This window comes from Myxocyprinus asiaticus, chromosome 39, assembly GCF_019703515.2.
Source record: "Myxocyprinus asiaticus isolate MX2 ecotype Aquarium Trade chromosome 39, UBuf_Myxa_2, whole genome shotgun sequence".
Lineage (NCBI taxonomy): Eukaryota > Metazoa > Chordata > Actinopteri > Cypriniformes > Catostomidae > Myxocyprinus > Myxocyprinus asiaticus.
In genome coordinates, this window is record NC_059382.1 from 18,466,570 (window position 1) to 18,491,852 (window position 25,283).

The following is a 25,283-nucleotide window of genomic DNA, read 5'->3' on the forward strand; positions in this document are numbered from 1 at the left end:
TGTTTTGGGATTGTGTGAGCTCTAAAGGCACGGGGAATCTTGTGAAAATTGATGGCAAGATGAATGCAGCATGATATCAGAAAATACTGGCAGACAATTTGCATTCTTCTGCACGAAAGCTGCGCATGGGATGCTCTTGGACTTTCCAGCACGACAGTGACCCTAAGCACAAGGCCAAGTTGACCCTCCGGTGGTTACAGCAGAATGGTGTAAAAAAGCAGGAAGGCTTTCTTCAGCTCAGGGTACCTCAGTAGGTTGTCAACCGGGAGTTGTTGGACCACGAGTTGGGGCTCCCCGGTCAGCAGCGGTAGGAGGTGGACTGCCCATTGCGCCCACAGCCATTCCAGAGCTTGGGCCATGCGCTCGAAGAGCTCCAGAAAGGCCTCTGGCTCATCTTGCGCTCCTGTCTTTGCCAGTGTCACATGAGGGTTTGCTGCTGCCGGGCTCTCCCCTCTGTCTGTGAACTGGCCGTGTTTTTATCTCCCCCGACTCTCACTGTGAACATAGAGATGGTAATTAGTCACAGTTCATCTCAGGTGGATGTCCTTACCGCTTTCTCTCTCCCCAGATGGGCGCTCAACCACACCCTCACCTCCACAGTATTTTAAGGCCTACCTTCAAACTCAGTGCCTCTTTGCTTGACATCATGGGAAAATAAAAAGAAATCAGCCAAGACCTCAGAAAAAAAATTGTGGACCTCCACAAGTCTGGTTCATCCTTGGGAGCAATTTCCAAATGCCTGAAGGTACCACGTTCATCTGTACAAACAATAGTATGCAAGTATATGGGACCACGAAGCCATCATACCGCTCAGGAAGAAGACGCATTCTGTCTTCTAGAGATGAATGTAGTTTGGTGCAAAAAGTGCAACTCAATCTCAGAACAACAGCAAAGGACATTGTGAAGATGCTGGAGGAAACAGGTAGACACGTATCTATATCCACAGTAAAACGAGTCCTATATTGACATAACCTGAAAGGCTGCTCAGCAAGGAAGAAGCCACTACTCCAGAACTGCCATAAAAAAGCCAGAATACAGTTTACAAGTGCACATGGGGACAAAGAACTTTTTTAGAGAAATGTCCTCTGGTATAATGAAACACAATTGTAATTTTTTGTGATTTTAACATTTTTATTGATTCATGTGCATGACAGTGGAAAAAAAACTCAACACATATATAATGAATCAACATTTTAGATTTAAACCCTACTAATACAATCCCACCCTGACCCCTAACGAACACCCCTGTGGTCCTACATAACACACACACAATCCAAAAAAAATCAAATAATATATATATATATATATATATATATATATATATATATATATATATATGTGTGTGTGTGTGTGTGTATATATATATGTGTGTGTGTGTGTGTGTGTATATATATATATATATATATATATATATACACACACACACATACACTTACATAAAATATATATATATATATATATATATATATATATATATACACACACACACACACACACACATATATATATATATATATATACACACACAAATATATATATGTCATTCTTAAAATATATATATATATATATATTCTCTAGGTTCATTCTTAAGTAATATTATATTTTTTGTCCCAGCCCTGTTGTCTGTAGCCAGCTTACAATACCATCTTCCAGTCTTACAGTGAGTCAAGTGAGGTTACATGCCAACGAATCCAGAGATAATTATTTTGTGTCTTCAAAAACTCATGTTTCTTTATTTTTCTTCACCTGTAAGGGTCAGTCTTCTCATTTGCACTCACGCGGTCCTTGTGGTCCTCTGCCTAGAATGAAAGGTTGCCTCCACCTACAGACCCTACATTAAAGGAGCTTACTAGGAGCTCAAAGTAGGTCATGTTTCTGGGTAGTAGTGCACTGAAATTAGTTTTATGTTTACTGTAGGTTACAGTATATCCTGCAGGCTTCCATCATAGACTACTCAGAGCATTATAGATCTAGTTCTCTCTCTCTGAGTGGAAGCCAGCACTCTGACTGGAGGAGGAAAGGAAAATCAAAGAGGCTGTGAATGCTTTAGCAGTCATGCAGTCTGTTGCTGTGTCATTTCAAAGAGAAGACTTGTCACCGAATTCCCCAAAGCAAGAAGATATTTGCATTTCCTCATTTCCTCTTTTCCCCATTTTTCATCAAGTTAATATGAACACCACTGAGTCTGTTCCCCACAAAGGATTGGGCTTTCCTTTTTGGATACTATTTTGGAGAAAAATTGAAATAAACTAATTTAATCAGGTAGATATTTAGTGTGATTGCGGAACTGAGTCACTAAAGAAGAGCATTTATTTTAGTGTGACTCACTCAATGTGAAGTGTAGTCTACAACAGAGATCCCAGATTTCTTTCTCTAAGCACTGTTTTTCTGTTTCAAACATTCTTTTGACTTCGGGATCTTTAAGGTTTAATTTGTGATTAATTTTTTATTTGCTCTGAATCCAGAGACTTGTCAGCCAATAAAATTATTCAGCAAATTTAGTTAAGTAATTCAAGAAAGGGAATTTTTCATCTCTTTTTATACACGTTTTAATAGCCGCAATGTTGTGCTATCACTCTGCATAATCTGCCACCATCTTATGATTTGCAGATACTGTATCATTTTAGCACCTTTGGAGAGAGCAGTGTGAGAAATGCAAATTTTACCCACTTAATTGGCCCGTAATGACCTCAGAACTGGTCAGGAGTTCCTCCTGTCTTTATGCAGAGTGCACTGAAAATGTCTGCAGTATTTAGCGGAGATTAAGTAAACTATTCCTTTAAGTACACAACACAGTATCAGTTCTTGGTTAATTTTGAGTCAGCCATGACAATATAAATGGCTTGCGGTTCAGTACGTTTTTCATTCAATTGGCAGATAAGAGTAATTCGTTCAGGATGTATGGTTTGCTGTCTCAAGTCAAAAGAACCAACTCATAAGAGTCATTCATTCTGGAATCGGACTTAACTGGTTGCGCTGTAGGTTTCATGCTGCTGATTCAATCTGTGTTGCAGTTCTGTTGAATGGTAGTGCAGGAAACACTGTCAGAGTATTTTAGCATGGTGTCCCATCTGCATCAGCCGAAGAACGCATGTACGATAACAGTCATAAAATAATTAGGTTCAGATATTTTGTGTAAAATGGAACCGTTTTTGAATAAGAGCCGGTTCTAAGTTCCCAACCCTACATATATTAAAATGAAATGTCAACTGAGCCTGTGGAGATATGCAGTTGAAGTCAGAAGTTTACATACACCTTAGTCAAATAATTTAAACTCAGTTTTTCACAATTCTTGACATTTAATCGTAGAAAACATTCCCTGTCTTAGGTCAATTAGGATCACTACTTTATTTTAAGACTGTGAAATGTCAGAATAATTCTAGACAGAATGTTTTATTTCAGCTTTTATTTCTTTCCTCACATTCCCAGTGGGTCAGAAATTTACATAAACTTTGTTAGTATTTAGTTGCATTACCTTTAAATTGTTTAACAAGGGTCAAATGTTTTGGGTAGCCTTCCACAAACTTCTCACAATAAGTTGCTGGAATTTTGGCCCATTCCTCCAGACAGAACTGGTGTAACAGTGTCAGATTTGTAGGCCTCCTTGCTCGCACATGTTTTTTCAGTTCTGCCCACACATTTTCTATTGTATTGAGGTCAGGGCTTTGTGATGGCCACTCTACTACCTTGACTTTGTTGTCCTTAGGCCATTTTGCCACAACTTTGGAGGTATGCTTGGGGTCATTGTCCATTTGGAAGACCCATTTGCGACCAAGCTTTAACTTCCTGGCTGATGTTTTAAGATGTTGCTTCAGTATATCCACATAATTTTCCTTCCTCATGATGCCATCTATTTTGTGAAGTGCACCAGTCCCTCCTGTGGCAAAGCACCCCCACAACATGATGCTGCCACCCCCATGCTTCACGGTTGGGATGGTGTTCTTCGGCTTTCAAGCCTCACCCTTTTACCTCCAAACATAACGATGGTCATTATGGCCAAACAGTTACATTTTTGTTTAATCAGACAAGAGGACATTTCTCCAATAAGTAAGATCTTTGTCCCCATGTACAATTGCAAACTGTAGTCTGGCTTTTTTATGGTGGTTTTGGAGCAGTGGCTTTTTCCTTGCTGTGCAGCCTTTCAGGGTATGTCAATATAGGACACGTTTTACTGTGGATATAGATACTTGTCTACCTGTTTCTTTCAGCATCTTCATAAGGTCCTTTGCTGTTGTTCTGGGATTGTTTTACACTTTTCGCGCCAAACTACATTCATCTCTTGGAGACAGAATGCGTCTCCTTCCTGAGTGGTATGATGGCAGCTTGGTCCCATGGTGTTTATACTTTAGTACTATTGTTTGTACAGATGAATGTGGTACCTTCAGGCGTTTGGAAATTGCTCCCAAGGATGAGCCAGACTTGTGGAGGTCCACAATCTTTTTTTTTTTCTGAGGTCTTGGCTGATTTCTTTTGATTTTTCCCATGATGTCAAGCAAAGAGGCACTGAGTTTGAAGGTAGGCTTTAAAATACATCCACAGGTACACCTCCAATTCAGTACACCTCCTATCAGATACTAATTGGCTAATTGTCTAAAGGCTTGACATAATTTTCTGGAATTTTCCAAGCTGCTTAAAGGCACAGTTAACTTGGTGTATGTAAACTTCTGACCCACTGGAATTGTGATTATAGTCAATTAAAAGTTAAACAATCTGTCTGTAAACAATTGTTGGAAAAATTACTCGTGTCATGCACAAAGTAGATGTCCAAACGACTTGCCAAAACTATAGTTTACTAATATTAAATCTGTGGAGTAGTTAAAAAATTAGTTTTTAATGCCTAAGTGTATGTAAACTTCTGTCTTCAACTGTAGGTACACTGTAAAATGTTTTCGTAATTCTAATGGTAAAAGACTGTAAAAATGCTACAGTAAACAAACATTAAACGGGTAGTTACCTTAAAATATACGGTAACATTTTTTATATATTTAAAAAGACAATACATGTAGTTCTACGGTAAAATGTTGTACAAATTTTTTTTTTAATGTAAAACGTATGATTCTCTGTACAATTAACAGTAAAAATATATATTATGTTTAACAAGAGAGTACATGTACTTTTTCTGGTAAATTATTGTTAAAATTACAGAAAAAAAACAATAATCAGGCATTCCCTGCGTGACCCAGTTCATTTCATTATATTTTAGGGGAATAGTTATGTTTCTTCTTATTTTTAATATCAGTTATGTACATTGGTGTGTTCTTTGTTATATTTGATGTAGTTTAGTTAAAGTTTATTACATTATTTTAATTTCACTTGTGTTACCCTGATGGTGTTTGTGTGAGTGACACTGAGCACTGTCTCTAGATGTGTATTGGTCATTGCTCCAGGAAGGGCCTCTATTGATGAACTTCATGTCATCATGTGCCCTTTTGTAATTACTATGGTGATTAGCAATACATTCTAAAGTATAAAGCAGATTTTTGCAATTTCAGAAGGTTAATGTATCAAGTTTATTATTTAGTAATATAAACGACAGTAATGCACCGTAAAATATAAATTTACATCCCGTAAAGCCTGAAACGTGGTTACCGTATTTTTTACAGTGAATTTCTGGCAACCACAGCTGCCAGTTTTTTTTTTTTTTTTACCATAAATTTAACAGGATTTTTTTTACAGTATTGGTCTCTTCCCACCTGTCAAAATGGTCTAATCCACAGCCAGGTCTGTGCATAGCATCACCACAAAGAGAAAAAACCTCATTGGCCCACCTCATCTTTCCCCCAGTGCCTTTCTTGTGACCTGGAAGAATGGACGTAATTTGGCAATTAAGGGTTTTTCGCCTGCTTTGTGAGAAAACCAGTAACCTTCCTTTAGTCCTGAGGAATTTTTATGACCCACAGTGCTCAGAACTGTTTTCTCAGGGAGTCTTTTATGGTCCATACTGTGCAACTTCTATGAATATCTGCAGTCTGTTTCCTGCCTTCATATCTTTACAGGGCAAAGTATCCCTTTCTTCCTGGTATTATGAAGACTGTGACAGGATTATTCAGTGAATGGGTTGAGCCGTATGTAAGATATAAACAATGTTTCTTTCCATTGACTCATTGGAAAAACCAGTTTAAGCTTGGTTCAGTGGAAGAACCAGAAAAGCGTGGTGCAGTTTTCTGAAATTTTCTTGTGTCCTCCTCATTTGTCTTTGAGTCATCAACATCCATAGGCAGAAAGTACCCCCGATATTCAACCTGTGGCTTGCGAGCCTCAAGAGGCTTTTTAATGACAATGTTCTGGCTCAAAGTCTTTTTTATTTTTTTTATCTGAGGCTTGTCAGTTGTTGTAACTTAAAGGAGCAATATGTAACATTGACATCAAGCGTTTAAAATGGGTACTGCAGTCCAAAATCTAAATACTGGAGAGAGTTGTCTCCCTCGCCCCCTCCTCCCCAGTCTCGAAGCTCACACGGGTTGCCAGGTTGAGGACACGCAACAGGAATGAGCAAACTGACAATGGCAAGTGACAAGCCTTACACTGTAAGTTGATCAGCTAATGTATACGTTTGCAATGTTTTTATTGTTTGCAAATTATAAACCAGCTCATGTGGATTTTTTATAACTCTGTCAGTGTTCACTAGATGTATTGCTGGCTTCCATGGCTGCAGCGCGCTGTGTTTGCCCGCTAACTTGTTTCAAATCTGGCAACTCTGGGTGTCGAAATACTATTGGGAAATGGGCAGTGGGCGGGATCACACAGGCCAAAACACAAACAGAAATTCCAGCCCGGAACGGACAAAGTAGAATATACTGGCAGTAGTATTGCTTTCGGAGAAGCCAGGATTTAAACTTGGCATATTTCCCAAATCTCTGATAACATATCATGATAATTTTATGCTTTAGTACAGTAAATATATTACATATTGCACCTTTTAAGTATCATTGTAAATCACGTCATTATCAGGGTTTCTACGTGTCCTGGAAATATCGGAAAAGCTGGAATTTTGCAATGCAGTTGTCCAGTCATGAAAAAGTCATAGAAAATGAGAAAAATACCTAAATGTCCTGGAAAATATTTATTTGTCCTGGAAAATATTTTTGTGTAATAAAATTGTATTTGTATAGTTTGTGTCGCTGACAAGGTTTTTGTACAAGTATTGATATAGTGCAATTTTTTTCTGTTCCAACACTGTAGGGCCCTATGATGTCTTCGATGTGGTGAAATGAAATCAGATGAAATCACTGAATCCAGTCATAAAAATTGCATTAGCTATAAAATGCCACAGAATTTAACATATTTGGGATGAAAATGAATATTTGAATGCACAATTAATCAATTTAAAATCACGATATGTCCAAGTGTGATTATTAAACCGCACAAGGCTGTGATTGAATAAAAAATTATATCAAATTTACATGTGCTGCCTGCTTCAAAATGAATGTGTGAAGCCAGCAGCTCATATGCAAAAAACACCTCTTATGAGCATCACGCATGCTCTGGGTGTGTATGTGTGTAGTTGATGACAGTGAGAAGAGTGCTCTGAAGCATGCTGCACATGCAGAATATATAATTATTTTAATGGGGTTTAATAATCAACCTGGAACATGTAGCAAACTGCATATCCGGAGGTGAGAAACTACTGTCAAACACACAGAAAGAGCAAAATAAAAGCTCAGTTTAAATGGACACATGAAATGGGAAAAAGATGATCATGTTTAATGCAATTAAATAATAATGTATTAAAACAATATCTCACATCTGTGATGTTCTGTTGTGCAGCACTTCATTTCACAAAAAGATCCCCAGTGTTGTTTCAGATTGTACTGTGAGGATTTTGTAGAAAGCACTTCATTTGCTAAAAAATAATGCAATGTTATGTTGAATTGTTTTTTCATTTGATTAAAGTTTTAACAAATTAATTTGATTAGACACCATTTTGATGAATACATTTTATTAAACTGTTGAATACAGAATTTTGAAAAAAATAACCCACCAATAACCACAATTTTAATTACCTCTCATGCAGTTTTTGCTTAAATATTACAACCATGTGGCACATAAAATGTCCTGGAAATTTGTGCCTTGAAAAGAGTGGGAACCCTGATTATGATGGGAAGAAAATTTATATGAAAAAAATATATAAAATGTACATGTGCTGCCTGCTTCAAAATGAATGTCCTGAACATTTGTGCCTTGAAAAGAGTGGGAACCCTGATTATGATGTGTGCCCACTCTGGGCAGTGACCTACCACAATTTTAAAATGTGGGAAGTTCCCACCTACGTTTATTTGCTTATGTAAGAAGATTTAGCATATTATTCCATATTGAACAAAGCTACATTTTTGTCTTTACAGTCACTATCAGACAGGAGTGTAACGTTTTATCGTGGCGCGATACATCGTGGTTTAAAAATGTGACGATGCGCATCGTGGAGATGGGACTTTATTGGTATTTATTTATTTTGTTATTATTTTAGTGTCTGTTCTATCCAAAGCACACGACACAAACCTACATAATGTGGACATACATATGGAAATCGCTTCTTTGCACACAAGGAGCTCTAAAATATGATTGCACGCTAGCAGCCACAGGTGTTATAAGATGAGTTCGGTTTGGAATATATTGCACAAGTCATTTTGGAACTTGACAGCCCCAGCCCTCATGTATTTTAATTAGGGCTATATGGAAAAGAGTGGCCTAGGATATTTTTCAAAAATTCACCTTTTGTGTTCTATGGAAAAAATAGTCTTATTAATAAGCCTTACAATGACATTTGGAACGATATGAGGGTGACTACTAAATGATGACAGAATTTTCATTTTTAGGCGAACTATTCCTTTAACTGCAGATTTTAAAAGAACAATTTTAAAGCAATGCTATGAAATCAAGCACTCAACCTTAAGTGTGCATTTTGGGGGTTGTTTTTAAAATGTGTCTCTTAAATACTCAAGAAAATGGTCATGATGGTTTTTGAACTATAGCCAAGATTGTGTACCACTGTACAAGTTTCATCTCTTCCTTTAATTTGACATCTATCAACATGTCAAATCAAATTTAGGACAGGCCAGGTGGAGCCTAATACCAGAACTGTCAGATCCAGTGCTCACTCGCACTCCATTTTGTTTGGAGAAAAAAACAGACATAAACAGAGGTCAGGAAAACACCAGCAGCTGTACTGTCACAACACTATCAGAGTCCTCATCAGCCCCTGTGTGCACAAATGGTTCTGACCCCAAAGCACACATCCTTTGATCACAACATAGTGGTGCTGCTTTAATAAATTACACTGGAGTGGCAAGTGTTGCATTCCTTTATTGGAAATGTGCCACATAATTCCAAGCAGTCTACTTTGACATCTGAGTTCCTGGAGTGGCATTTCAAAGTCAGTTCTGTTCTCTCAGAAAAGTATTTTGGAAAAAAATCCCATTTGCAGAGATCAGTGTGGTTTTGTGGTGTGATTGGGGTAGGGATGGGGACGAGTATTCGGGTACTTGGACGTGGCAGCAATGATCGATCATGAAAACGATGATTGATGGTGACCAAGCATGATGTGACTTCTCACTTAATTCAAAATTCAGTGACAGTTACCTGACAACAAAACAAAAAGTGTCAAAGAGGGAGCTTATTTTTAATTTTGAGATTGATTTTGTTGTGATTTTGAGGGTTACATTGATTGTCAGAGATGTCTCATAGCAACCAAAACCGATATAAGACGCTGCAATGCTATCGTTACGATAATCAAAAGAGAGTAATTAATCATGTTTTGAACACCTGTCTCTGCAAAACGTTTGCTAAACATGTTTTATTATCATTTAATATAAAAACTTTGACTCATTAATAGATATTATTTAATAAAAGTGAATGTTTGTCACTGACTGTAAACCTCCCTGTCCTGGGTGCTGAAATGTTTGCGTGAAGTAACACACACCTGCATCTCGACGTATGGGAGTTGAAGATTTGCGCACGAGTTTCCAAGTTAGAAGTCCGACATAAAGTGTCATTCCGTTGCACATTTCCCAGTTGAAATGTGGAAATTCCGACACGCCGAGTTGAATGGAAAGCTTCATGAATCATCACAGCAACAACTAGGGCTGTCATGATTATGAAATTTGGCTGACGATTAATTGTCAAACAAATAATAGTGATTATGATGATTAATGTTCTGTTTTAGGGCTGTGACGATAAATTGTCTCGTTAAGGGTTTTCACGATTAATTGTCATATAAAGTGTAATATGTTTTTAGGTGTGCTTTTATTTTGCATGTGTTCTTCAAACACCTTGAGAAGTCATTTTTACACAATTAACTTTAAATATATAAATAAAATAATACAATAGGAATAATCTATGATTTCCTTTTAAGGCTTTAAAAACTTATGAATGACATGAAAATAATGTTTTAAATATCAAAATATTTCTAAATACTTAAAATATGTCTCTCTTTTTGGTCAACTTTAGTTTTGGTCAATTTTACATTTACACTGTTGTTTTTTGAACTTATATTTTATTAAAAAAAAATTAAATACAATTTTATATTATATTTTTAAAATATTATGCAATAGAAAAATATTTATTTCCTAATTTCTTCACTTTAACATGCTATTTTAATGCTTTGATTAAACCCATGAGCCCTTATGTGTCATGAAGCAAAACCTTTCGTTTCATCACAGAAATAAAGTATGTGTGACCTCCTCTTTGTCGCTATGTGTCATTAACACAGCATGTATGAACCAGGAACATTTTCCATTAACACAATCATTTAAAGTGAAACAGGAGTGCTTTGCATTCACTATCAAAGTTTGCGCTTGTTTGTTTATATTTTCGCGGGCATTTGGTGCGAACCTCTGCTGACAGCGAGCGCATGAGAGCTCTTCACACGCCCTCTTCAGGACAGGAGCTGGTTGATGTCTGTGGCTCAGTGATGCTCGGAGTTCAACTGAATGACACACAGTATATTCGCTTAAAATTCTCTTATAAATGTGATTGGAATTTGAATGCCCAATAATCGTGGTTGTCTCAAATAACTGCGATCAGACGGTTATTTAATAATCGCGACAGGCCTAGCAACAACAGTATGGAGCATCGCGGCTTTCCCCACAGGAGCGAACACTTGGGACACACACACACACACACCAGGCGTGTGGCAGTGGACTCAATGCGCTGCAAGTGTTTCAAACAGCTAGACAGAGCGCAGCTAAATGGAAAAGAATGCAGCGTCTTCAAAATTGAACGTCAACTTAACACGCATATTAAAAACGCGATGGTTATGGCGTCTCCTGTTAAGTCAACCGTGATTTGAAAATAGATGGTTCAGACAGTCACTAAAAAAACTGGTGCGCATTTACTAAGATTACTACGGTAACCTGAAGGAAGAACAGACAGAGACGCGCGTTGTGCACATTCTTTCATTGAGTTGGTCAGCGAATCTTCACATAATGACAAAATATGAAGCATCATATTTTGATTATGCAATCTTTTGTACATTTTGTAACAGATTCTTTTATAACAGCCAATAATAATGAATAGACGATACACTGGAACAACAAGACGCAATGCAGCAGCCAAAGACGTTTGTCAGACATGCTGTTGTATATATACAGTTATGTTCATGTCATTGCCCCTCAAGTACTCGCCGAGTACTCGAGTAGTCAGAATAGCCAAAATGCCCATTCCTAATTGGGGGTCTCTGCATTTGGCCCTGACCCTGTTAAGGATGGTTCAGATAGAACAGTTCTGTGGTTTATGAGCAGATCTGTGATATATTGTGCTAGGCAGTACAAGGCTATGCAGGGAGAGAAGCAGCGATGGCCTCCCTTAAGTGTCTGGGTTAAATACAGGCTGCAGGGGTGGTGATGTTTAAAATGGATGAGTGTGTGCCTGTGTGTGTGCAAAATGAAAGAGCACTGGCTTTAGTCCCTCTCTGCCATCATAGCTCAACATGCTCTGAGCTAGATGAGAGAAATGTGTAAAGATGGCAAAATCCTAATTGGACTTAGGCTTTTTAATGTTGCTCAGTGGTAGAGCTATCTTTCTTAGGCCTAAAGCATATTCACACCAAATACAAATTTTCTGCAAGGAAAATGTGCATGACAAGAAAATGAATTGATGCATACGTATGGACTCCTTCACTTAGATTGAGAAATATCATACTGTTCAGAGCCATTGCATGGTGGATGGCACATGAGCCTTGTGCTTATGGGAATGTAGGTTCGAATCTGGCATGCATCAGGTCCTGATTCTGCACCCCCCTCTCTCTCCCCCCACTTTCCTGTTCCATGTGTTAGAGGAACAAAACCTTAATTAACGTTTTGAAAAAATGTTAATAAATGAGTTAGCCTATATTAAAAAAAAAAAAAAATAGAGGCCACATCCACACTAATCCATTTTCGTGTTGAAAACTCGTAAATGTAGCAAAATCAATGCTTTAAGGGCAGTTCACAATGAACACATTTTTGTATTTTTCTGCACTCCTTTTCCATAAAAACGAGTTAGACAGACGTTTTTTGACTTGCACTACATCTCACTGTTCTTTCAGCATACCTTGTTTAGACATTGTGTCAAGTAAAAAAGAACATCAACTTTTAAAAGCACGTCTTGAGACACCTGCTTTTTGTTATATGCGTTTTGCTGTGTCTAGCTTTAAGTGCCTGAAAGCGTTCGGTCTGAATAGCTCCTTGGTGTGGACATGGCCTTAGAGGTTAGATTTAGCTTTTTTTTTTTTTTGTATAGTGTCCAAACTTTAAAGAATGAGGAAAATTCACCATCAAACTAGGTGTGATTAGACTTGGTCTGTGAACAGGCATTTGGACATCCAGGTGTCATAAAAATCTCTACTGGGTATAAAACAGTGAACCTCTTTTTGTAATTCTCTTTTATTTATTACCTCCTCACATCCTTTAAAGCTTTTTGACAACTCTCTCTTATGTTCACAGTCACTGATGTGGAGCTTAAACGTCTGCGAGATGCCTTCAAGAGGACCAGTGGCCTGTCCGTCTATATGACCCAGCAATGCTTTTACAAGGAAGTACTGGGCGATGGAGTCCCACCTAAGGTTGCAGAGGTGAGCCAACCTAAGCATCATAAAAGTACATTTTCTCTCTCTCTCTCTCTCTCTCTCTCTCTCTCTCTCTCTCTCTCTCTCTCTCTCTCTCTCTCTCTCTTTTCTCTTTCTTTCTCTTTCTCTCTTTTGACAAATTCACATGTCCAGCCTCTAGGCTTGCCCTGATACCAACATTTTGGCTTTGGTACGATACCAGCCCTGGTACCTTGGTATTGATACTAAATTGATACTATGATCAACAAATAAAAAGCCAAGATTTTTGATGAAATTACACTGAAAATGACTGGATAAAGTCTTACAGATACAAATTATGCGTTTTCCGTTTATTTTTTTTTTATTAAATGTTATGATCAAATGGTGTTTAATCAAATTGATATATACAATTTTAATCAAATAAAAATATAAAAAAAAAATTATTATTATTTTAATTTTTTTTTTACAAAAAATTGCTATTTTATTTTTGGTAAAAATAAAATGCTGAACAACAGATCTTCACAATATTAAAGAAAACAGGAATGGAAAAAAAATCAGATTACCTGTGACACAAGGCTACTTGCGTTTGTGATATTGCTTACAGATGATAATAGTGTGTGCGTGCTTGTGAGTGTGTGGGGGGGAATCCTATGACCGAGCAGAACGGCACCTCTTGTTCGTTCTGTAGCGTGCAGTGCATGTGACTGTATATTATTTAATTAAATTACATCCTTCTGCTGTTTAATGATCACACTTGGCCATATCCAGAGTTTTTTTTTTTTTTTTTTTTTTTTTAAATTATTATTGATTTCATCTCAAATTTGTCACATCTCACATCATTTTACTAATGACAGCATCCTGTAATATGGTACTAAAATGAGCAACAAGATGATATCGTACCGTTTACATTTTTTGGTATCACAATACATTGTTAGGACCGGTAAACCGTGCAACCCTACCAGCCTCCCACTGGTTATTTCAGTGCTGTGTGTTCATGTTTTAGCATCTTTGTGTGGCTGATTCATTGATCTGTTTCCCAAAGGCAAATCACTCTGGTTTATTGCTGACATGCTAACTAGTCCAGAGACATTTTTGTGTTTTTTCTCTTGTGGTTTTCAGGACCACAACCAGTTATTTTCATTTGAATTTTTACCATATTCATTTGCAGATGCAATTGAACTTAAGCATCTTCATGTGCCATGGACAAAACAAAATATTAAATGTAATCTGAGTTCTTATAAGACACAGTAAATAGTCTGTCACATGAAGATGCTGAAATTCAATTGCAATCACTTGAAATAGTCAAGAGGGGGAACAATGTGGCCCACATGTATAATACTGAAATGGGAAAGTGGGATCCAAAATCCACCCTGTCCAAATAAATAGAATAGATTTTATAGTGAAACCTCATTCGTTTGTTTGTTGTTTTTCTTAAAATAAAGTTGATTTTACTCATTAGAACTAATGGTGCATTTTCTTAATCATATGAATCTGTGCTTAGATGACATCCCTTAATAGGCAGGGGCCTGCTGCATGTAATTAAATCTAAAATAAATCATTTAAAAATGCTACATAATGGTCATAAAATCTAGACAATATTAGTTGTACCAGTATGCAGTTGCTGATAAGGTGATTTATTTGGCTGCCATTTGACAAGGCTATTTCCCTTTTCGTATTTAGTTCTGTTTTGGTTGTCCTAAATACCCACAGTCATGTGGTTTCCAATTTGTAACCCAGAGTAGTACTTACTGAATGGGCTGGGCTTTATGGTAACAGGCTCACACATTTGTCCACATCCTAACGTTTGACATTTGGAGTCTTCCCCATGACTTGATCTCCTCTATAACAGTTCTCCTTGGCATTTTAGGGTGGTTTCACATATAGTACGTTTTAAGATAACCAAACCCAATTCGGTTAAAGTGAACCACAAAAGGAACCAGCCGCAAATGACCTCAGTGCTTTTGGTGTTCACAATGTAAGTGGACTTAAAAGAGGACCCAGTATCTTTTTTGGTCCTTTTCACATTAATGTGGTCTCAGACCTCTTGATGTTCACACCACAGCTCCTTAAGAACTCAGACCCCATTGCAGCTAGGGCTGTCACGATTATGAAATTTGGCTGACAATACGTTTTCATAAATAATTGCGATTTATTATGATAAGCAATTGTCTTACAAATTGTCATACTTCTTAAGGTTCACATATGCTTATGACAGATAGGCCTACACCTTAAGTAGTAATTTATTGATGTTTAACTTGAAGTCATATAATAAAATGGGGCTATATGATTATTTTTAAGGCTTTAAAGAATATTGAATTTTTCATAAACAATTATTGCACAGGGATAGAATTACATAAATGTAATATTTTATATGTTATATGATTTGTGAAACCCAGACAACACCGGCAAATGTATTACATTATGCAGTAGTATCAATGTGTAGTGCATTTCTGTCCTAAATTCTTCACTCACGTTAAGGCTTTCCAATAAAACCAACAAGCCCTTATTTCGCATGAAGGAAAACATTTGAAATTCTATGTGCATTTGAAAATATGTTTCTTTATCTATCATCTCGAGAATAATGGAGAAAGTACGGTTCGCTTTTGGGTCCTTTTAGGGGGGTCTGAGACCACTTGGGTTGTTCACATATACACGTTATACCACTCTGAGAGCACTTGGAGTGCTCAAACAAACTAGGTGTGAAAACGCCTTAGTGTCAATTAAAAGAAGTCCTTAAATCCGATGGAGGCCTTTTTACAGGGCTTCGCTCTAAAGTTATAAATTCTTTTGTCAGGTATTGTTATGAACATTCCATCATGGCTGCAATCCAAAGACATTCTTTCAATAGAATGAAAATGCCACTGATCCAAGAAAAACAGAAAGAGAAAGCGATTTGCGTAGTTATGGCTATATTTTTAGGTCTTTTCCCACAGCCTTGTTGTAAGAGCAATCCTTTATCTTGCTGAGCAGCTTGTAATGATTTTATAGACTGGATCTTCTGCTGTAACGATCCTTCAAACATATCTCTGAGCACTCCACACATTCTCATCTCCATTTCTAATGTCACTTAGCACACAGTGCCGGTTAACAGGCAATTTCAGAAAAGGAGTTGAGGTTTCCTTCCTGATGTAAAATTTTCACCTCTCACTGTGTTAACACCATTTTTTCGGGATTCACAGAGTTGTACTGTGCTCAACCCTTCCTAATAGGGATGCACAGATAAAAAAAAAAATTATTTCAGTAAGACATTATCTTGAACAAAATCTGCTGATACAAGTAGTTTGGCGGTTCTGCTTTTTTTATACTACCTTGTTTAAAATCACTGATAATTAATTACACAACTTCAATATTAACTTATTGGTGTCTCTACATGTCTTCCATGTTTCAGAAAACTGGTTTCAGTTATATAAAAAAAAAACATTGAAACAAAAAGCACATTATTAACTTACATAAACTGATTCTGAAAAGCTTCTTGGTAAGCACACATTAAATTATTTTCTAATTATATTTCCTTTTTTTTAACTCCCATTAACTGAATTATGAAGCTTATCCCTTTTTAGCTGAGCCACCCTCCACTATATCTTTAACAAACTTGTCATATCCCCTGCTGTTGAGCTTCAAGGTAAGTTATCAAATTAGTTGTGAAAGCTGAAGTGGCTTCCGAGGGAATTCACAGCGGTCATTATCACAGCTGTGTACATCCCCCCACAAGCCGACACAGACCGGGCACTCAAGGAACTGTACGGGATTATAAGCAAGCAGGAAACCACACACCCTGAGGCCATGTTCATTGTGACCGGGGATTTTAACAAAGCCAATTTTAAATCATTCGCACCAAAATACCACCAACACATCAGTTTCAACACATGAGGGGACCGGATTTTGGACCATTGCTACTCTCCCTTCCGTGATGGCTACAAATCCCTCCCCCACCCACCATTTGGCAAATCAGACCACTTTTCCATTATGCTTCTGCCCTCTTACAGGCAGAAACTGAAACAGGAAGCAACCACCCTCAGAACGATCCAGTGCTGGTCGGAGCAATCAGATTCTACGCTACAAGACTGTTTTGATCACACGGACTGGGAGATGTTCTGGTCCGCCTCTGATGACGACATCGAGGTGTGCACTGATAGTGTAACGTGTTTCATCAAAGTGCGTAGAGGATGTTGTTCCGACCAAAACAATACGGATCTACCCCAACCAGAAGCCATGGATAAATAGCGATGTTCGCGCTGCACTTGATGCGCGGACCTCCGCTTTTAATTCCGAGAATGCGGAGGAGCATAAACAAGCCAGTTATGCACTCTGCAAAACTATCAGAGCAGCCAAACGCCAGTACAGGAACAAGATTGAAGGACAGTTTAACACCACCAACTCTAGAAGCATGTGACAGGGAATTAATATCATCACAGACTTTAAAGGGAACAAAAACTCCGCCATGAACACTGCCTCTCTCCCGGATGAGCTAAATACTTTTTTATGCTCGTTTCAAGGGAAAAAACACCGCCCTCGGGGAGAGAGCTCTTGCGGCCAAAGCTACAGAGGTTAGTTCACTCTCCGTCTCTGTAGCGGATGTAACCCGATCCTTCCGACGGCTGAATATCCATAAAGCTGCGGGTCCAGATGGCATTCCGGGCCACGTCATTAGAGCGTGCGCGAACCAACTGGCTGGTGTTTTACGGACATTTTCAACCTTTCCCTCTCCTTGTCTGTGGTCCCCACATGCTTTAAAACGTCCACCATTGTGCCTGTACCAAAGCAATCCAAAATCACTTGCTTAAATGACTGGCGTCCTGTTGCTCTGACCCCCATTATCAGCAAATGCTTTGAGAGACTAATCAGAGATTACATCTGCTCTGTACCGCTCCACTGATGATGCCATAGCATCTACAATACACACTGCTCTCTCCCACCTGGAAAAAAGGAACACTTATGTAAGAATGCTGTTTGTAGACTACAGCTCAGCATTCAACACCATAGTGCCCTCCAATCTTTATGTGAAACTCCGGGCTCTGGGCAGCTGGATCCAGGACTTCCTGTCAAGCAGACGCCAGGTGGTTAGAATGGGCAGCAACATCTCCTCATCACTGACCCTCAACACTGGAGCCCCACAGGGCTGTGTTCTCAGCCCACTCCTGTATTCCCTGTACACACATGACTGTGTGGCAGCACAGCTCCAATGCCATCATTAAGTTTGCTGATGATATGATGGTGGTAGGTCTGATCACTGACAATGATGAAACGGCCTACAGAGAGGAGGTGCTCACTCTGACACGCTGGTGTCAGGAGCACAACCTCTCCCTCAGCGTCAGCAAGACAAAGGAGCTTGTGGTGGACTTCAGAAGAAAAGACAGAGAACACAGTCCCATCAACATCAATGGAGCACCGGTGAAGAGAGTCAGCAGCTTCAAGTTCTTCGGTGTCCACATCACTGAGGAACTCACATGGTCCGTCCACACTGAGGCCGTTGTGAAGGCTTATCAGTGCCTCTTCTTCCTGAGACGGCTGAGGAAGTTTGGAATGAACCACCACATCCTCACACGGTTCTACACCAGCACTGTAGAGAGCATCCTGACTGGCTGCATCACTGCCTGGTACGGCAATAGCACTGCCCACAACCGCAAAGCCCTGCAGAGGGTGGTGCGGACTGCCAGACACATCATCGGAGGTGAGCTTCCATCCCTCCAGGACATATATACCAGGCGGTGTGTGAAAAAAGCTCGGAGGATCATCAGAGACTCCAGCCACCCAAGTCATGGGCTGCTCTCACTGCTACCATCAGGCAGGCGGTATCGCAGCATCAGGACCCACACCAGCTGACTTCATGACAGCTTCTTCCCCCAAGCAATCAGACTTCTGAACTCTTGATCTCTCACGATCAATATACATCAACACTGCACTTTATTAATCTTATTATCTCACACTGCACTGTCTTAAATTATATTCTATCTTAACAACACACTGGCAACTGACTATCAACCGACAGCCTGAATGTCAATACAGTACAATACAACCTACTGTATATTTTATATATACTATATATACTTTTTTTTAATTGTATAATGTGTATTCTATATTGTGTGTATTGTATACTGTACAATATTCTATATTGTGTGTATTGTATACTGTATATTGTATATTATTATTTGTATATTGTGTTGTGTGTAATTATGTGTATATTAGATATGTAAATTGTGATGTGTAAATCTGTTTATTGCAAATTGGTATATGTCTCTGTGGCAGCGGGGGCGTGGTCATGCATCTCTCCGGAGAGAGAGAAAGCGGTAAGGGCGCTTACACCTGAGTTAAATTATGTCTAACACCTGTCTCTAATTTCAGTGAGCACGGGGAGAGCGGCATAAATAGAGCCACACCGCAGGTAGACGAGAGAGAGAACCTGGGCACTAGAGACCTTATTGTGAAGCCAAGAGCTTATGAGTGCAAAGCTGAGAGTTTATTTTTCTGAAGTAGTTGTTTAAGAGTGAATTATTGAACATTGTGAAAGCCCTGGAAGAGTGTGGTTGTTGCAGTGAGAAAAAATAAAACGCTTACCTGAACCAGGAAATCTGCTTCTCGCCTCCTCCTTCCACTGAGAAGTGTTACAGTCTCATCTATGTCTCATCAGTGTCACGAATGCTATGTTGCTCGGAGCTGCACCCAAGACTTTCACCCACAATTGCACTTGTGTATATAGTTGTGTGACAATAAAAGTGAAGTGAAGTGAAAGTGTGTTACTGTCGATGTTAAAATATTTTCTTCTATCCCAGCTTAATATGCAGAGACAACCATATGTCAGCCATTTGTAGATTAATTTTCTTGAAAATTAAAACACTGTGTCTCTGTGGCGCTATGAAAATTACCCTGTTTGTTTTGAGTGACCCGTCTAGATGCTACGTAACAACACTGACTCAACCAAAGGTGTGAGTTCTGGATGGGACAATCTGTTTGTTTGATCAAAATCACACTGGGGCATATTCGAAAAGCCTTTTTTGAAAACATTGTTTATTTTTGCAATTCCATTAGGTGGTGCTAGTGTTGCAGAAAAAACACACTTCAGCTTTAATGGTAGTTCTACCTCCTGAAATTCAGTGCAATGCTTACAAACTCTGTTTTCATTGTCAACCAATTCAAAATAATTCCACACAAGATACATTTTCTTTCTCACACAATTTGAGTTGTAGGCTAAATGTCCAATGCATTTTTTGCCCCCCTTTGACAGGAAACAATCTGCCCTGATTGTAGGCTGTTTTTAATCAATCGACCGATATCCAATAGTGCAAATAATTGCTTTTTTCAGCTGATATTTTTGTTTGGCCGATGCATCGGTGCATCTCTATTTTCTTACCAAGGTTTAGAATCAATATATTTAAAGGTACACTAAATTTTTTGTGAGAAAAGAACAAAATAGCATTATATAGTACAATATTGTACGTAGTACATAGTCATTACGGGAAGCCTACAATAATGATTTACTTTCAAAGCTGTCGGATTCGATTTGGTGGGAAATTTCAGGCTTCCGTCATTCGTCCAAAGGGCTTTTCACACTTGAAAACGTTATCCCCGGGTTATTCTAAACCCTCGTTAAACAAAATCCTGGGTTACCTGTTTCATGTTTCACACTGTTCATACTTTACCCTGGATTAATAAGTAATCCTGGGTATTCATGTTCCAATGTTTCACACTGTACATTCATAAACCCCGGGTTAATGTTCTTATTTGCGGTGTCGATAACAATGATTGGACGAATACAGCTCGCAACACACAACCTGTCAATGGAGCTGCTCTGCTGTTCTGTGGAAATGTCACCAAGTAAATCAGTTTTGTTTGTCTTTTTCTGAAATATGCCACGAAAACATGGAATACTGTGTCTTCATCACTGCAGTTATCGCATTTGTCACCACTGTTCGACACTTTACTGGTTTCCCTCAGATGGAGAATGTATAAACAGCATGTAAAAGTTTCAGCGACTGAAAAAAGCGCATGCATGTTTAATGAGGTAAGTACTGAGGCTTTATGTGATTGGTTGTCTGTTGCCAAACAACTTTCTGAAATATTCTAACACTGCATAATTTCACACTGTATACCTTTGGCACCGCAACGCGTGGTTAACCCCGCAAGTGCAGGGCTAACCCTGCTCCGGAGAAGGGTTTTATAAGCCCGGGTAAAAAGCGGTGCTAACCCCCTTTCAAAATTACAAGTGTGAAACATTGCTTTACCCAGGCTTAAAAGCGGGGTTTAGAATGAAGAAAACCCAGGGTTAAGCGCAGTGTGAAAAGCCCTAATGAGTGTTTACGTCATGTCTGTAAGCAAAGACAGGAAGCTACTTCCTTGTTCAGACGACATATTTTCAGATATTCATATATTTGGCAATAGGTTGTCACAGCCGCGCACACAATTACAATTGTGATAATACAACAGTTCTTTAAACAAGAAGTTAATATTAAGTAACTTACATTTTAGACAACATGACTAGTTATTTTGTCTATTTTTGCTCTGCTAACGCTGTGAGCACAGACAAGCTGAGTCATATACAGTGAGGTTAATATCAGGACTCTTGGAATGCTGCTTGTCCAGTTAGATTTGAGGAAATTGTACGTTTCATCATGATACAGTCTTACAGTATATCGATTCTCTTAGCCAGCTATCTGATGTTTGCAGATCCCTCAGAGAATGCAGCGATGTGCTTTGAGTTGACTTCAGTTAAAACAGAAAAATAAATAATATAAAAAATAAAAGTCACACACACACGTGATAATCAATCATTTGATGACAGCTCATTGCCTTGTGGAATGATGTAAACATTACAATGACATTTTTTCATAACTACAACAGTCAAGCAAGTCTATCAATCCAAAATACTTAAATACCAACGATAGGAGAGTATGTGCGTTACGTGTTTATTCTTGGCTACAACTTCCACAGTTGTATTGAAAAATTCTGTTAAGAGTTTACAGTAATAAATATTAGTAAGGGTTTTGATTATGTGAAAAGTCTTATAATTGATGTTGGTGCAGGGCAGATGTTTTCTCTTTCCCGCGTCAGCACTGCTCAGAATATCTGGGCTGTTTAGCCGTTTCACATGGTTGAATTACTCCATAGCGCTTTAAAATAGAAAATTCTCATTTAGAATTCAAATGTGTCTCATGCGCCACGATATCAAGGGAAGCCTGATTTAATTGTACATGTGAGCCGTTATGCTCTGTCCTGTAACTGGAGCTTGCAGTCGTGTTGACATGCGTGCACGGATAAATCAGACCACAACTTCAGGCTTCAATCACTCGACAAACATTTATATCCCACATGAAAAGCATATTTAGTGCTTATAAAGTGAGATGAATATCTTAAGGTTGCTGCATCTCCTGATGGAAATGTGTACGGACATGGCTGGCATGAGAATGTAAAAATAAAGGTGCATCCAAAAAAATAAAATACATGGATGTTTACACGTTGAATCAATGGCATCGCAACGTTGGTGATTTGATCGATGCATTAATCCAGATTGATGTATCGTTACACCACTACTGTTGTGCAATATTCACTTAAACTACAATGCACACACACTGCAGCTAAAAAGTCAGTGTCTGCAGTCCCGTGGGTAAATTAATCTAGAGACTGTAGGTGACATCACGCACTGCGTCCATCATCAGCAGCAGAGGTTGGAGGATTCCTGAGCCCCCAGCTGCTCATATCATCAGTGTGATAAGTGGATCAGTTCCCCTGAACTCAGCTAGCAGTCAGCCAACACCTTGCACTGATCTTTAGCACCCTGCCTCATTAAATCCCTCGCAGAATTGCATACTACTTTATCTCCCACTTACTGTCTCCACACGTGTTAGCCTCTGGCATGCTCCAGTTGATCATTACCTCCACCTTCAGTCACTCAGTGTTTTTATTACATCAAAGGGCAATGATTACATGTTACGGAAGCATGCTATGTTATTCATTATGAAAGCAAATCTGAGCCATTCTCAAAAAGAATAGCTTCTGTCGATGTGTATTCTGGCTAGCTGGTGTTACTTTGTCACTCTGTTCAATTTATGTCCAGAAATTCATGCACTTCATTTTACCGTGTGTGTTAAAGTAAACTGTTTTGTAACAAAGAAGTGAAATGTGTGCAGTAACCATGGCATGGAACCATGAAGTGTTGTTAGTGTACAGTACACAGTATCACCCATCTTATCATACACGCATTGATAAAGTGACATACATATGTGCAAATCTAATTCTGTCAATTATAAATGAATGGGAGCACACCTAGCTATATCCACCCAGCAAAAACAATTCAGCAAAAGATTCAGATGTAATTATATTCAGCTAAATATGCCATAGGTTAACCTGGAAGCTTTGTGTGCAGATTGCGACATAATGGTAAGATGTGCATTCTAGTCGAGTACTGACAGCTCCTCCGAGGGTCAGCCAGAGCTCTGAATCCTCTCTGCCCTGTGGCCAAAACTGCAGCCAGCTTTATTAAAACAAATCCACATGGTAGAGGATAGAGCTGTGGAGATGGATGACAATGCAGTGTTTATTTATTTTTTTTTATTTTAATTTTCTCCCCTTTTTCTCCCCAGTTTGGAATGCCCAATCCCCAATGTGCTGTAAGTCCTCGTGGTCACGTAGTGACTCGTCTCAATCCGGGTGGCGGAGGATGAATCTCAGTTGCCTCTGTGTCTGAGACCGTCAATCTGCGCATTTTATCATTTGACTTGTTGAACGCGTTTACCGCGGAGACATAGCACGTGTGGAGGCTTCACACCATTCTCCGTGGCATCCACGCACAACTCCCCACACGCCCCACCGAGAGTGAACCACATTATAGCGACCACGAGGAGGTTACCCCATGTGACTCTACCCTCCCTAGCAACCGGGCCAATTTGGTTGCTTAGGAGACCTGGCTGGAGTCACTCAGCACACCCTGGATTCGAACTCGCGACTCCAGGGGTGGTAGTCAGCGTCTTTACTCGCTGAGCTACCCAGGCCCCCAATGCAGTGTTTATTAACCAAAACTTAACTTCATTAAATGTGAAGTGTGTAACTTTTTTTTGATGTCAAAATATGTTCTAATATCCCAGTTTATTGTGCATTGACAACTATAAATAAGCCATTTGTGGGTTTACCTCCCCCAAAAGTGTAAACACTGAGCCTCCCAGTCACAATCAAACATTGTTTATATTTTGAGTTGCCCGCTCAGCTCCACCCATCCCTTTCTATCTAAACCTATAGCGTGAGTTTGGGGCGTGGCTACTTGTAGTAAACCGTTCAGCCGGGAGAATATGAATGTCCATGTCAGATGTTTTACAAAGGAAACGAAACTTAGCTTTGCCAAAATTCGGAAACTTGCTAAAAGACAAAGAGACAAAGAATGGAGTAAAACCAGAGTGAACATTTACAACGTGAGATTTTGAGGGAATTTTTGGGTTTTGATTCTTGCCATGTTGCTTCTGGGCAGGGAAGCTATACTCTGGCATTGCCACACAAGTTAGCTTATTACTGTCGGAACCTCAGTAAGATACTCTGAATATTTATCATTATGCTTACTAGTTACCAAGAACTATCCTACCTCTTGTGCTAGATCCCCTGCACACAAGCTGTTGTTCAGTCCGGCTGTGTTATCGGACGAGCCGACACTTCATCTTTAAGACTCCCCAGTAAATTCCAAAATTAACTCGGTCAGAACCAAATGAAAAAGGAAACGCAAGCTCATACGATGAAATTCCGCTGCCTACCAAAGTTCAAGTTTGTTGTACTCTCACCTGTGAATTTGGATGATGGGAAGATGTGTGACCAAATATCACACACTGACCTCTTGGCTCAATACAGAGTATACATATTTCAAAGGTGCATGCTTTTATAGTTGCAGAGAAGTGAGTAGATGGTATATTTGAATAATTGTGAATATAATATTTATTAAAGGGTTAGTTCACCCAAAAAGGAAAATTCTCTCATGATTTACTTACCTTTAAGCCATCCCAGATGTGTATAACTTTCCTTCTTCAGCAGAACCGAATTGAAGATTTTTATAAGCAGATTTCAGCTCAGTTTGTCCATACAGTGCATGTAAATGGATGCCATGGGGGCTATTTGACGGTTCAAAAGGCATATTTAGGCAGCATAAAAGTAATCCACACAATCAATTAATGTCTTCTGTAGCAAACTGATAGGTTGGTGTAAGAAACAAATTGATAATTTAAAAGTTTTTAACTTTAAATTGTTGCTTCTGCCCAGCACTGTATTTCTGCTTGAAATGAACTAACTCTCACCC

At 38.9% G+C, this 25,283-nt stretch overlaps 1 protein-coding gene across 2 annotated transcripts in view; it reads left to right on the forward strand.

Annotated features, from left to right (window-relative positions):
• LOC127429469 (ubiquitin carboxyl-terminal hydrolase 32-like) overlaps nt 1-25,283 on the forward strand; it is a 101,469-nt gene that overhangs the window by 11,918 nt on the left and 64,268 nt on the right. For both annotated transcript variants that reach the window (XM_051678471.1, XM_051678472.1), the window contains exon 2: nt 12,918-13,045. In XM_051678471.1, coding sequence (XP_051534431.1) covers nt 12,918-13,045 — 128 coding nt within the window. The remainder of the gene's footprint in view (nt 1-12,917; nt 13,046-25,283) is intronic.